Below are 14035 nucleotides of genomic sequence, written 5' to 3'. Positions count from 1 at the left end.
TACCCTGTGGTCAACGTCTGAGCCAGTATGGCTTCAGTTATACTGTATGACTCTCGCTCATATTCGAGGTAGGCTTGGGTAGCATGGGGGCTAGTCTGGGCCCCCCTACTGGATGCACACACCTTGGATGCTCACAACACATGAAACTGGGTTTAATCTTACTAGTGATGTCATGTTTTTGTTGTTTTAAATGAGTACCAACTCAGTCCTTACGTTCTTAAAAGTCCTTTAGACATATAGCTCTCTGAATAATTCTATAATTCTAAACCTTTTTGTCAAATTAATGGAATTTTTTAAAAGTTATTAGTATTTACTAATTCTGATGTAGACAGTCAAATAAATCAGCTGCATCTCCTCTCTAGTACAGATTGAAATGTGTTTATTAATCTTGTTTTCACTAAAGCTGCCTTTCTCTTGAGGTGGTCTTTGTCAGATTGATTTTATGTCAGCCTTTGGAATTTACTGGTGAGTGTATTAAATATCATGGCACATCTTTTCTACCATTTGCTCTGTGAACTGAAAATATAGGACAAGTTTTGCCCTTGATCTTTATGATGTGCTACGTTTCAGTCAGATGGTTTATGCACAAGCCAGTGCCCTACATTTTTCTCTCAGTTTTCATTCTGTATTCTGCAAGGAATACATGTACACTCTCCAGGGAGACGCTTGCTCTTTTCCCCATCACTTCCTCACCCCCCCCCCCCTTTTCACTCTCAGTCAGTTCTGGTCATTCTGTCCTCTCTCATAATCTCTTCTTCCCTCCCACCATCTCTCCATCTCCACACCTATCAAAAATCCCTACTTATTCCCTTTCATTTGTTCCTTCTTCCCATAATCCCTGACCTTCTTAAATCCGACTTTGTGACTCCTGTGGATAATGACTATGCCCAGGAATCAAGTGTAGTGAATCAGAAGGAGGGACCATCGCTCACACGCCACCATTAGTTCATAGTAAGCCAGTTCAGACCGTTCGCATTCCCTATGTCATCTTTAATTTATCTCACTATGATCACTTCTACACGGACTAAATCTGAAATCTTTTGCTGCATTTTGACCTTTCGGTTCTCATTATAAGTGGGTGTTTACCGCAAGCTGATAAATGCAAAAACACCTTAGTTTACAGAGCCTCCAAAGTAATTATAAAGCTCTCGTAAAGACACAGAGACGATAAAGGAACCTCACTCCAGTTACTGTGGGGACTGTGTAAAATTACAACGTTAGATAGTAAAAAAAGAAAACTGGATTGCTGTAGGTGCTTTCCTTTAAATGTCAGTGTTGAAAATGTAACATAAAAGAAAATTTTGGACAAAGCTTGAATTTTGAGCTTAACAGGTGTGCAAAATGTTTAGCACACCTGTTATTATATTTTCTTCTTTGCACAATTAAGTAACGTGGGGACCCTACTGGACACAACACGTGAAACTGGCCTTAATCTTACTAGTGATGCCATTTTTTAATTTTTTTAAATGAGCCCTTAAGTTCTTAAAAGTCCTTTAGACAAAATATCAAAACATAAAGTTCTTTAAATAAAGAGCTTAAGTTTTGCCTTATCTGTTATAACAAAAAGTATTATGTTTCAACAGTAAAAATATTAATTTGATTAAGAGGCTTGTGCATATTGGTGGATTATTACAGACACATAAAACATGATTTTGATCATTTCCAACACTCTTAATTTTAGACATCTGTTAAGCACTGGATAAAAAGAAAATGCCTAAGAATGCAACTCCAGATCCATTTTGTAGATGTGTTTGTGTTGATTTATAACTCAAAATGTCCAAACAGATTGATTGAAGCATTGAAGATAGAAAAACTAAAACAAATCGTAAATGCCCACAGTTTAAGATTTTGACTTTAGTCACTGTGATCAGTGATGTCAAAGGCTGCCGACAAGCAAACAGGAATAAAAAATCTCCCAACAAGATGCTTTGCAAGCCCAACGATTAACCGACCCAAACCTTATACCCAACTGAAATTTCTCTTTTACCTTTTATTTCAACTGTTCTGCTATAGCTTGTCTAGGACCTTGGAAAGAACAATTTTAAGACTGGCCAGAATTATTAAGGATTGAGCACCCTTCTAAGGACAACTTCCATTTTAAAGTAATCAGAAACGGCCTGAAAGGAAAGAGAGGCATAATATTACCAGAAATAATCAGGTTATGAATAGCATCTTCAGAAGGAGGGCATGAGGTAGCGCCAGTGCTCACTGGACTAGAGTATTATCTTACAATCACAGCACCATTAAATGAGAGCATGGACAGAACCAGAAGGAATGATTTTTATTGTACATTCTACATTAACATTCATTTGAAAGTTGGATTGTGAAGGATAAATTGCATTGTCATAGATCAAGATAGGAATAAATAAAAAAGCATTAAATATATACAAATATATACATACAAAAATATATATACAATAAATTGCATCAAAAAAATCAAACTTAAAAAATGTGATCCAAAAATATAATTGTTATGATTCTGAAAAGTTTCATTCCACATAATGGGTACGTATATATATTTTTTGATTTTAAAATCTCTGCACTATTAGCCCAATTTTTATGTGGTTAAAATGGGATTGCTGATATTTAAGCATGTTTTGGGTGTATGACCTGATGTGTAAAAGAAAATCTCTGACTATTTCACAAAGTACTTTAGACCCCTTTAGGCCAACTGGGGGCTGTTTTCTCAAAAAAATGAAGCAGTATCATTTTAGAATAAAATTCCTGATCAGCTGATCAGCTAAAATTGCAAACTCATGTAGATTTAGGACAGGACCCGCCCCCGGATCTAGAGGGAACAGCACAGAAAAGCAGCCTAACACCCAGGAAGGAAAGCAGTTCAGTGATTACAGATATTTCTTATTATGCTTCATAACAATCTGCAGCAAAACTGCAGTGGTTTCTGAGTCATGCTTAGGGATGCTTTTTTTCTGTGTTGCTCAGAAATTGAAGCAATTAACTTCAGTCACAGCCATTTCCATCTCTCATGCACACACTTACACTCCTACACTTTTGTTACCTGCTGATTACACATTTCTTAGGCTCTACGTAGCTAACTTAGCAACATGTGTCTGCATATGTAAAGCCCATAGATTACTTACTGTACATTAGATAACAGCAACTTTTTTAATCAGTTAATTTTAATGCAAATGTTTAAACTTCATAAGTTGATACTGCTCTTATATCAAGAATGTGAGCTGATCTGCCTGCAGTCGAGACCTTTCCCCAACTGAAAACATTTCCTGCATCATGAAATGAAAAAGACCAAAAAGTAGATCCGGGAATATTAAGTAGAGAAGACTGGGACAACAATCCTCTCACAAAAATTCAACCAACTGGTCTCCTCAGTTCCCAAACGTTTATGGACCGTTGTTAGTACTCAGTAACCCTGTCCCAGCTTTTATGGGATGTGCTACTGTCATCAAATTCAAAGTATTTTTGTTAAAATCATAACATTTCTCACTTTAAACAAATAATATGTTGAGTTTATGAAATCTGCAAATCTCTGTATTCTGTTGTTATTTACATTTTACACAGCATCCCAACATTTTTAGAAGTCGTGTTAAACAATCAAAATATACAAGTGTGACTCTTTAACCTGTGAGGGCTTCATTTTTATGCATCAGTGATTAAATGAGAATGAGGATGCCACACAAAACCCTGCAAGTCAATTGTATTAATGCAACAGGTTGAGCCCTCGTCTGCAGTACATTAACCTACTTTAATGAGACAGCTGCAGGTTCTGAAGACAGAGATTGAATGAGACACTGAATGAGAAAATTCAAGGACACTCCAGCGTGTCTGTATGCTTTTTGTAATGTGCACCATCTGACAGTTGTGACCGCCAGTGCAATCAGATACAACTTGGCAGGACAGGTGCTACACGAACACTACGGAAATCTGCTACCCGTCACCTCCTGTTCCTACTTACCCACGTAAAACTGAGCTGTCCTCCAGGACGAGGGGGTTAAGGTGTATGCTGCTGTCATGCATAAAGATCTAAACACTTCACACAGGGACAGCAGTGGCACGTTGTTGGGCTCAACATGATGTGGACACTATTCTGCTAATAGAAGAAAAAAGTAAAGTTTGATGACAGCATTTCATATTTGTGTCTAGGTGGATGTATTGGGTTGATTAGAATTTGCTTAACAGTAGCTTCTTCATATATATATATATATATATATATATATATATATATATATATATATATATATATATATATATATATATATATATATATATATATATATATATATATATATATCCTTTCACTAGCCTGTTCTAAATTTGAACAGAGTCGAGATTTCAGCAGTTGAGAAGAACCAAACGGGACTTTTATGAATCTGCACTGGCGTGACAATGGGTACATTTGTTCTTTGTGCACAGCTGCAGAGAAACAGGATCAAATCGGCAAAAACATACTGTCACTTTAATGAAAGGAGCGCACACAAACATACAGTTCATTATAAAAGGCTTACACAGAGACCAAGAGCGGGGATGTACACAGCGGAGGCTCAACTATCAAATTTTGTAAACCAAATCAAAGCTCAGGACAAATATTCTTTGAAAAACATATATTTAAATTGAAGAAGCGTGATGTTCTCACACGAACCCGGTGAATGACCAGCTCACAGCTTGTTGACAAACGCACGACACTGTAGGTTACATGATTCCAATAAAGCTCCGCCGAACTGTGCAGAAATTAGGGAGGAGGGGGCAGACTGTCTGAGGAGAGAGGGGGAAAGGAGACAGAATGAAAGAAAGGAGAAAGCGAAGGAGAGAGAGCAGTATATTATGAAAGACACCGAGTAGACTCATCGTACCAACGCCTCTCTGTCTGCAGTCAGTCGAAGACGAAGAAAAAGAGGAAGGGGGGAAACCCGTTGTAGGGCGACCTCTCTGAGCGCATCTTACGCCCTGCATCTCACTAACACACAGCCCACATCACGCAGTGAAGACTTGTGTCACGGGACTAAAACGCCTGTGTAACTTGGAACACTGTGCCCGAGAGTTGCCGTGGGTGGAAATGAACTCTGAAGGTGGGCTTCGTGTCGGCGCATTCACCGTAAGAATCGGCGCTTCTGCTCATCACCAGTCCACATGAGAAGTTTGACAGGAGCAGGTTGAAGGGAGTCTACCAGTGCTTCCGATAGGCTGTTCACTTTGCAGGCTGCAGCTCGCGGTCGGAACTCGACCACTGCTCCACAGGACACTGAGGTGAGTTGGGGTTTTTTAACAGTTGCTGTTGTTTTGTAGGCTGTTGTGGGCTAAGTCAAGTCAGACTTTTAACATGTCTGCATTCGATTAAATTCTCACGCTAAATGCCAGCAATTCATTTTAAAACACATCAACCTAGAGTTTCATCAAAGAAATTGAAGTTTATGTAACCTGTAGTGATCGGGACTAGTTAACAGTAGTGACCTATAAGACGTGCAGGGAATTGTGTATGTGTGTGTGTGTGTGTGTCTCACAAAGCACCTGCAGTACCTGCATGGCATCCTGACAAAGGAGCCTTACAGCAGGATCCTGAGTTTTAACTTGCCAGAGGTTTTTCATGCACTAAAAGATGTTCCTTTGATGAAGTTTGACCTGCTTGCGTTATGAAATGCTTTAAAATGCCACCTTAACTAATGTCTCAAAAAGGACGTTCGTAAATTGCAGGAATAGCGCTTGGGGACATTAAGCCCTCCTGTAGGTACTAGAAGCTTTCAATTTGAGTAGATCCTCCTGATTTACTGCCTAAGCAGTTATAAGGATATTGTTGAAACAGATGTGCAGGGTAACTGGTGGGTGCTTTAATTTGTGTTCAAACTATAGCAAATATGATGGAGATATAATCCAAATTTAACCATCATTTCCAAACTTTTCCTAACACCAACACAACATCTAAATCCAAATAATCCAGACATTTAATATTTTCATTACCTGAAATCTTAAGCTGTACACGGTTTAACCTGTACAAAGTGTTATTTTTACATAGGCAGCAAAATGCCGTAAGTGTGGTGATTCATCTATGCACTTTACTGCAATTCTCATCCAGCTGGTGACATGGACATCATAAAGGCATGATCAGATTTGTTATTGTTAATTTCCCACGATGTTGCCTGCCTTCAAGCTGCACCTTTGATTACTGGAAGGAGTCGTTCGTTTCTGTTTAGATTTCTGCTCTGCGCTGAGATTTTGCATGCAGAATACAAGATGAGGACACATATGTCTATCATGCTAATAAGGAACAGATAAAGAATGAGGCTTGATGAGCGAGAGGGCAGCACATTCAGTCAGTCACAGCTTGTGTCGGGTGTATATGGTACATGGTATATTGTTTTATTTAAAAAGAAAGAAACGTTTGTGTAGACAGGTGTATATTCGGGAATGATACAGGTATGCGAAGTGCAAAAGTCCTCTCAGTGGTCTAGTGGATAGTGGAAGCTCACTAGAAGCTCAGTTTGTTTGTATCAGAATTATATTTGTATGTGATTTGAACATTTCTTTCAATGCTGACTTACAAGCCAGCCTATTAACCCAGAGATTCAGAAGCTGAAGTCATCCTCCTTCAGCAGTGATTCTGTTTAGGTAATTTAATGAAATATGGCACAATAAAGCCAGATTAAATGCTATTTAGCTGAGTACTTACAGCTGACTAACGTATATCTTTTTTGGGACGCTGTTTTATGAACTCAGTCATCTACTGTTGGTCAAATTCCTTGAAAGTAGGTCAGACCTGTTGCAATAAGCCAGCTCATTTTAGTCTGTTCTAAATAAAAGAGCCAATCAGAGAGAAATGTAAATGTGTTACATGTAATAGTAATAACAGCAGTGTCACTGACATAAATGCTAAGAGCAATGAGTTTGTGTTATTTTCTGCAAAGCGATCGTCAGCTCGCTTCCCTGGAGCAATTACATTCACTGTTTCACATGACTGCTGAAATGGACTGAGGAGGGAGGAGAAGGCAAAACGTGAAATAAGCAAGACAAATGCGAGGAGCTAGAGATAAAGAATTCATACACGGGCAGAGAAAAGGGTCAGAGAGGGACCAGTGAAAGAGATTTAAAAGGAAAGGATAAACACAGCATCCGTTATTTTATTTCTCCACCTTTAGAATTGCCTTTTTGTTTTCAGTATACTCACGAAGAACAACCATAGTATTCTAGTTTGCCATGCAAGGCATTGCCTGCAGACGACAGCTTTTTAAAAAATTCTTTTTTGATTCACCAGAATCTAAAAACACCTTTCATTCCTGATTTACACTCACAGCTTCATATAAAAATGTACAAGAATGAACAACATTATAAAATGCTGCCGTCAAAAGTTATAGACTTATTAAGAAAAAAACACCACCACTGTGGGGCTTTTACAGTGAATCAGCTGTTTTCACAAAGTGTTGATTTGTCGTCAGCCAGTGAGACAAATGAGACAAATAAAAAGAAAAAACAGATTTAGACAAAGAGGGCTCTGTCTTTAGATTTATTGTAAAAACTAGGACATAAAAATCTTTGCATAGAGCTATAAAACACCCGAATGGTTAGCACAAGCATGAGTATATTATGGGAAACCGATTCTGTTTTTTGGTTTTACTCACACAGATGATGCTCATATCAGTGTAGTTCTATTCTGCGCGACACTACACGCAATGACCTGGCGCTCCAGCAGTGCCTGGATAGGTTTGTTATGGAAAATCCCTAACAAGACTGGCGATAACGGTACATGTACTGTGTGTATTTTACTATGCTTGCTAAAAATGATGAGGTTAAGTGTGTGGATTGTACTGTGAAGTATTCAACAGCAGCATGTTGACTCTGCTCTGATGTATCTAAAAGGAGATCTCAGGGACGTTTTATTTTTTTCTTTTAAGTTCTGAACTTTTGGATTATGTAGCATTAAATACAAAATAACAACTAACTACTTTAATAAATAACAGTTAGAGCCTGACCACTTTATTCACCAGTATTGGCTATTTGTATTGGTGTTTAGAAATGAAATTTTTAAAGTGAAGAATGGACGAGGCAAACGCCCTTCAACCGTGTTACTTGTGTTGACACAGCATAGTGTGCCCTCTACAGAACTCTGCAATTTCCCTGTTTAAATACATACCTTCAGCAGATGCGAATGCAGTTAGGCAACACGTAAGTGAGTAAATACAGAGAATATTGGATTTTTTAAACCAAATATCAGCATCAGTTTTATAAATCCAACATTGGTCAAGCTCTAATATCATCTATCATCTAGTATAAGTACTTTAAAGTCTCAGTGGATAAATTAAGGCAAATACTTACTTTCCTCAGGCCACAGTGTGGCCACTTGATGGGCAGGTTACTGACTGTAGAGGCAAGCCGGAGTAAACCTAGATCAGCAGTTTAGTGGCGGGCACGTGGCGGTTATCATCATCTATCATTAGTCATCATTGTTCTTTCAGCTTATTTCAGACGCATTTTCTCCAAGTTTATAGAAAACCTTCCCACACCGACAGAATGCATTTTTGGCCCCCAGAAGCAACTGTTTATCTTCTAGGAAATCAAATTACCTCTGATATGATATCATTTCAGTGCACTGAAGTTCTTAGACATAAGATTACAGTCTTAACATGCCTCATAGCTGAGTTTATGCTTCATTGTATTCTGTCTTGTGGTCTGTTACTACCCATATAATACAGCAGGGTGTGTAGTTTGATATGTTTGAATGTTTCGTTTAAAGATAAAAACATATTGTGGTTTAATATAGCTAACTGTATTTTTTTCTTCTGAGAATCCAGAAGTCATCACCTTTTATTTGGTATTTCAGTTTTAAGCTTACTAAAACAAAATTCAGAAACCTGTTTGTCTTTAATGTTTTGTTATGTTTCTAGGATTATGAGTTAGTTTCCTCTCTGCCAGCCGCCAAAGACATGTTTCTGTTTTTTTGTGTGCTGAGGATGAGAAGTGGGTCACATGCTTGAATTATCCATTTGCAGGGTTGCATGCCTCAGTGCCAAGAAATTGCAATACGTGGGAGACCTCTGCTAAGAAGAAATACATTTGTGGAGGATGGAGGAGAGAACTGAGGAAGGACACACACAGGAGAACGGAGGCAGTGATTGTGCAGCCAGACAGCCTCGCACCTCTCCCTGCACCAGTCTGAGGGTACACACAAACTGCCATGTCCTCTTTGTAGATGTAGTGAGTGTGTAAGTGTGTCTGCTGTGGAGTCACATGCTCTCTCTGTGTACGCTTTCAGACATGTCTGTGTGTGGAGACCAGAAATAACTAAATAACTAAATTAGAGCAGTCCAATAATCCAGCAAGCCTCTTCCTGCAAGAATGATGTGCAGTACAGCACGTACCCTTTCATTTTTTAAATATGGAAACAGAGTATATGAGACAAAAGGCCATTCAAAGCTCTTCTTTGGATGTTGCCTGCCTTTTATTCCATTCTCTGTCGAGATGATCACACACTGATTCAATAATATTAAGGTCTGGGTTCTTGGGAGACCAATCCATGACTGATAGTGTTCCACTGAGTGCTTTTCTCTCCAGGTGTGCTTTTATTGCACTGGCAGTGTGTTTGGGGTCCTTGGCATGCTTAAAAACAAAGCCTTGGTAAATCAGACACTTTCCAGATGTTATTTTATGGTGGATCCAAATCTGATGGTACTTTTATGCGTTCATAATTTTGACAAGATCCCCAGCACTACTGACTGAAATGCAGTTGCAACCATGACAGAGCTTCCACCGTGTTTTATAGCTAGCCTTTCTCTCCCCTGATCTCATCTGCGTATTCTGACAATAATTTGAACCAAAAGTTTCAAATTTGGATTTATTACTCCAGAAAACCTGGTTCCTGTTCTTGTGTAACCTCATCTCAGCATTTCTGATGAAACTTCAATGAAACTTTTCAGGTTCTGTGTCAAGTCTTTGAGTTTTAGGCCTGCCACTTGTCCAGTTTTCTTAATGACACACTGCGCACCAGGCAGACACATGAATACATTTTCAGCTAACTGCCCTTTGGGAATCACCTTGTTAATGCAAAAAAAAAAAAGCAAAACTTAGCTTTGTATACCTTCAGCTAACGAAAGAAGAACAAATTATGTGTTTTTGCCATTGCCTTCTACTAGATTCAAAATTAGCTCTTTGCTAAGCTATGTAATAGAAACACAACACGGGTTCATGTTTTGCATTAGGTTCCTTTTTTATACTTGAATGATTCACGGGTCAGTGTTAAGTGGCTTAATGAACAAAAGAGAAAAAACATTCCTCTGAAAATGGTCAGGTACAAGGACTGGACTGAAAATGAGTAAAACAAAGCAACAATGTCCAAAGAAAAACTTTGAAAGACCTTCAGGAAGCCTGGAGGATTAATGCTCAAGAGCTTTAAGAATACTAAAACTCTGGGTCCTTGGAAGCAAAATGTAAGAAAAGGAACTGGGGCTCAAGACTTATACACCGTACTCCATGTGTGCATGACGAATACTGTATTTAATAAATTTTGACCTTTCTTTCTTAATAAAAGAGCACAACCAATTGTCAGAGGGAATGAATGAATCATCTCTGTCTTCTACTGAATATGCTGTCCCTGCAGTTTCACCGTTGATCTGTTCATGGCCATAATCTCTGTCTGTATTAGTTTGAAACTTTTCGTCTCTTGGATTTCACTTGTTGAGGAGTTTCATCATCTCAAAGCACAGAACAACACCTTGTAACCACAAAACAATTTTCCAATCTTTGCAGTGCTTTCTTTTTTCTTTTCCTCACAAAACATGTAAAATCAGCCACCTAATAGCAATTATTCATCTTAACAATATTGTCTACAAACACTAAACACTCCTGATTTTTTGTTGTTGTTGAGCAGTAAAAGTCATCCAAGAATAAAGACGCTCAAATCAAGCATTCTCAGGGTAGTGATTTTTTAAATGATTTTTTTTTTTACAGTAATCTCCCTCCCGTGTCTTGTTGTTGCTACAGTAAAAATGTAATAATGGTTATTCAAATTTTGTTGAGGTGAAATTAACAAAAATAGCACAGAGCAAGATGCAAATCTCATATTGTCGCATAATGACCACCTCAGGCTTTCCATCTCAGTCTTTCCCTTCTCCTGACTTAAGCGTTTATATAACATAAGAAAAACTTCCAATTTGCTCAAAGCATGTCTCTGCCAACAACATGAAAGTTATAAAACCTTAAATTAGATCAGACAGCGTTGTTTCTTTTTCCCCACTTGAAAGTGATGTGAGACAATGGTGTTCAAGCAGCTTATCATAATACAGACTGCAGTGGCAGGACAGACTTACTTCTTCTCAGAATTGTTTGGTTCCCTGACCGGCAGGGTGGGACATGGCACAGCCCGTTTCAACTCCGATCAGGTGCTCAGTGTTATTCTCTGCTTTTTGTTAAATCCACCGGAGTCTCAAACTTTGGTGTCATAACGCCTCAGTTTTTTGTTACTTCTAAATCATTCTTACTTTCTAATCGTGTATAGTTAATTATTTTATTCTTTTGGATCTCACTGTTAGATTAGAACAAAAAAATCCTAAAACCTCTTTCTGTGTGTGTGTCAGACGCCTTTGTTAGTTTAAGCGTATTAGGTGGATGATATCAAATGAGCCAAGAACAAAAGCAGGTCACAGGTCACGAGGAAGCTTTTGCTTCAACTTTCACACAGACTTAATGTGAATGTCTTTTTAGTGATTTCTAATCATGTCGAGGCCACTGCTTATTTGCCACTTGGTGGAACACTGGTTTGGAGGTCACAATGCTTGCCATTGTTGAAAAATCCCAAAGCAAGCAGGATGTTATTCAGAAAGAAAAGTAGTCCGTTACCACGTTTATACTTTTGTTAAATTGTTAGGATGTCTTACTCACGAAGGAATAATCAGTTCCTGATGACTAGGTCTTTTGAGTGCCTATTGTACTTTTTATTATACAAGCAATTACCTTCATTGTCAGTATTATCTGTAACAGAATGAGGTGTATTACGGTTCTTTGGCTACTTCTTTTAGAGAGATGTTGTGTCATTGGGTGTTTTCACACATTACATAATTTACTGGTTGTGTAACAATGCAGTTTAACTTGCTGATCAATTTCATTTAAGAACATTTCTTTTACAATCCTACTTTAATTCTGAAAAGCATGCTGAATAACTGTACCAAATAATTCAAAAAAATATGAATTATGCTAAGAGTTGACATGCATCAGACATCTGGCTCAACTTCAATGAGCTCTACGCTGGTACCACATTAAAGAGAATGGGTAAACCCATGAGTTACCTGGAAAAATGCAGAGGTGCATAGAGACTACTTTTTATAAATACATCTCCAGGAGATTTTGCCACTCACCAAAATACAAACACTTTGATTTTTGCTGTTACTGAACATAAATGAAGAACTTTATGACTGCAGTAAAGTCAACTTGTGTCTCAATAAAAGTGATATTTGGTGTGAGCTTGAACTAACATAGACACAGTGCACTGACTCCAACTGATTTAAATGCGACTTAGATGAGAAACAGTCATGTGTGACACAGAGGCTTAATTCCCTCTAAGTGTCACTGCTGATTGGTGGCAAGGAGCCTTCGCTTGGTGAGAAAAAAATGTGTATGCATGCTTGCTTCATCCCCACCATTAAATGTCATGTCATGACCTACTGGTGTTAATGTTCTACAGCTAGCACTGGCCGGCATGATCTCACCTCACATTGATGGGGTCCCTCAGTCTATCCTGCTTCTAAGGATAGGTGCTGACATAAGACATATTATTAGTCACAGTCTTAAACTCATTATTATCTTAACATATCATGTTAAATATACTCAGAGTTACTTCCATCTGTCTAATTTGTTAATGTAGTTTTACAACAACTGTTTCCAATAAAGCGACTACTAAATGGTCAAAAAGGCCAATCTGTGACCTCAAATCAGATTTGTTATAAAACATCAAGTAATAGCAAAGTACACAAGAAAAGGACATATAGGATATTAAATGAATGTGTTGTCTCTAAGCAATAAATCCATAATAGCCCTTCATCAAATTATAATTTAGGTGCTTTCAGAGTGAGTCTGCGAGCTCTGTTTGCAGGATTTAAATCATCTAGCAATCACAAAGTCAATTACAAGTCTTTTCACACATGATTGATTTAGGCCTCTAAACAGACAAAAAGTCCATACAGGAACTAAGATGTGGCAGCAAGTTCCAAACTTTCATTTGGTAAAGTGGGACTTTCTGCTAAACAACTTCAAGAACGTACTTTCTTTATGTGCACAAGCAACTTTAGGTAGTACTCTTGTGACAGATATTTGCATTTTGTTTGTCCCGTTTCAATTCTCTGCGGCATCTGTGGCATGCAAAGGCTTCTTCTAGTCCTCATTAAATCATGACAAAGTTGATTATACAATATTAACTTAAAAACATTAAGGCATCATAGCATAATTGTTCTCTATTAGCATTACTGACGTCTAGCTGCAGTTTCTTAACTCTGCTAGCTTATTAAGGGCATTAGAAACCGGCACTGATTAACACAATTAAATAACTAGGATTAGCCCTTAACCTTATGATGTTATGCCAGGATTGTTAAGGCGTCCCCTGTGTGTCTCCGTGAGTCATCAGAGTACTGTGGTGCATAAATAAACATATCAACAAACATTTCTTCAGATGTAATTTTAGATTTACATATTTATACTCACTGGCCACTTGATTGTGTAAATTGCTAGTACTTGATTGGACCCGCTTTTGCCTTCAGAACAGCTTTAATTCTTTGTGGCATAGATTCACCAAGAAACTAAAAACCTTGATTCTCCTCTGAGATTTTAGCCCACTTTAACATAATAACATCACACAGTTGGTTTGTCAGCTGCACATCCATGATGCAGATTCTGCCACATGCCAAAGGTGCTCTGTGATCTGGTGACTGTGGAGGCCATTTGAGCACAGAGCACTCATTGTCACATTTAAGAAACCAGATGATTTGAGCTTGTGACTGGGTGCGCTATCCTGCACTGTGATACACTGGAGCCATGAAGGGATGGAAATGGTCAGGAGCAATAGTCAGGTAGGCTGTGGCATTTAAACAAT

General features: G+C 38.2%; 1 protein-coding gene across 1 annotated transcript in view; it reads left to right on the top strand.

Moving 5' to 3' along the window:
* Positions 1 to 4751: 4751 nt before the first annotated feature.
* The window catches only part of LOC146653991 (solute carrier organic anion transporter family member 1C1-like), a 48393-nt gene continuing 39109 nt past the window's right edge, over positions 4752 to 14035 (top strand). Inside the window, exons 1-2 of the mRNA XM_085429178.1 lie at positions 4752 to 5220; positions 8952 to 9120. Of these exons, the coding sequence (XP_085285304.1) occupies positions 9025 to 9120 (96 nt within the window). The 5' untranslated portion in view covers positions 4752 to 5220; positions 8952 to 9024. The remainder of the gene's footprint in view (positions 5221 to 8951; positions 9121 to 14035) is intronic.

This window comes from Rhamphochromis longiceps, linkage group LG14 (assembly GCF_057381845.1).
Source record: "Rhamphochromis longiceps isolate RC_006_pf linkage group LG14, R_longiceps_female_GT1.1, whole genome shotgun sequence".
In the NCBI taxonomy this organism is placed as follows: Eukaryota; Metazoa; Chordata; class Actinopteri; order Cichliformes; family Cichlidae; genus Rhamphochromis; species Rhamphochromis longiceps.
This window is presented reverse-complemented; position numbering and strand designations above follow the sequence as displayed.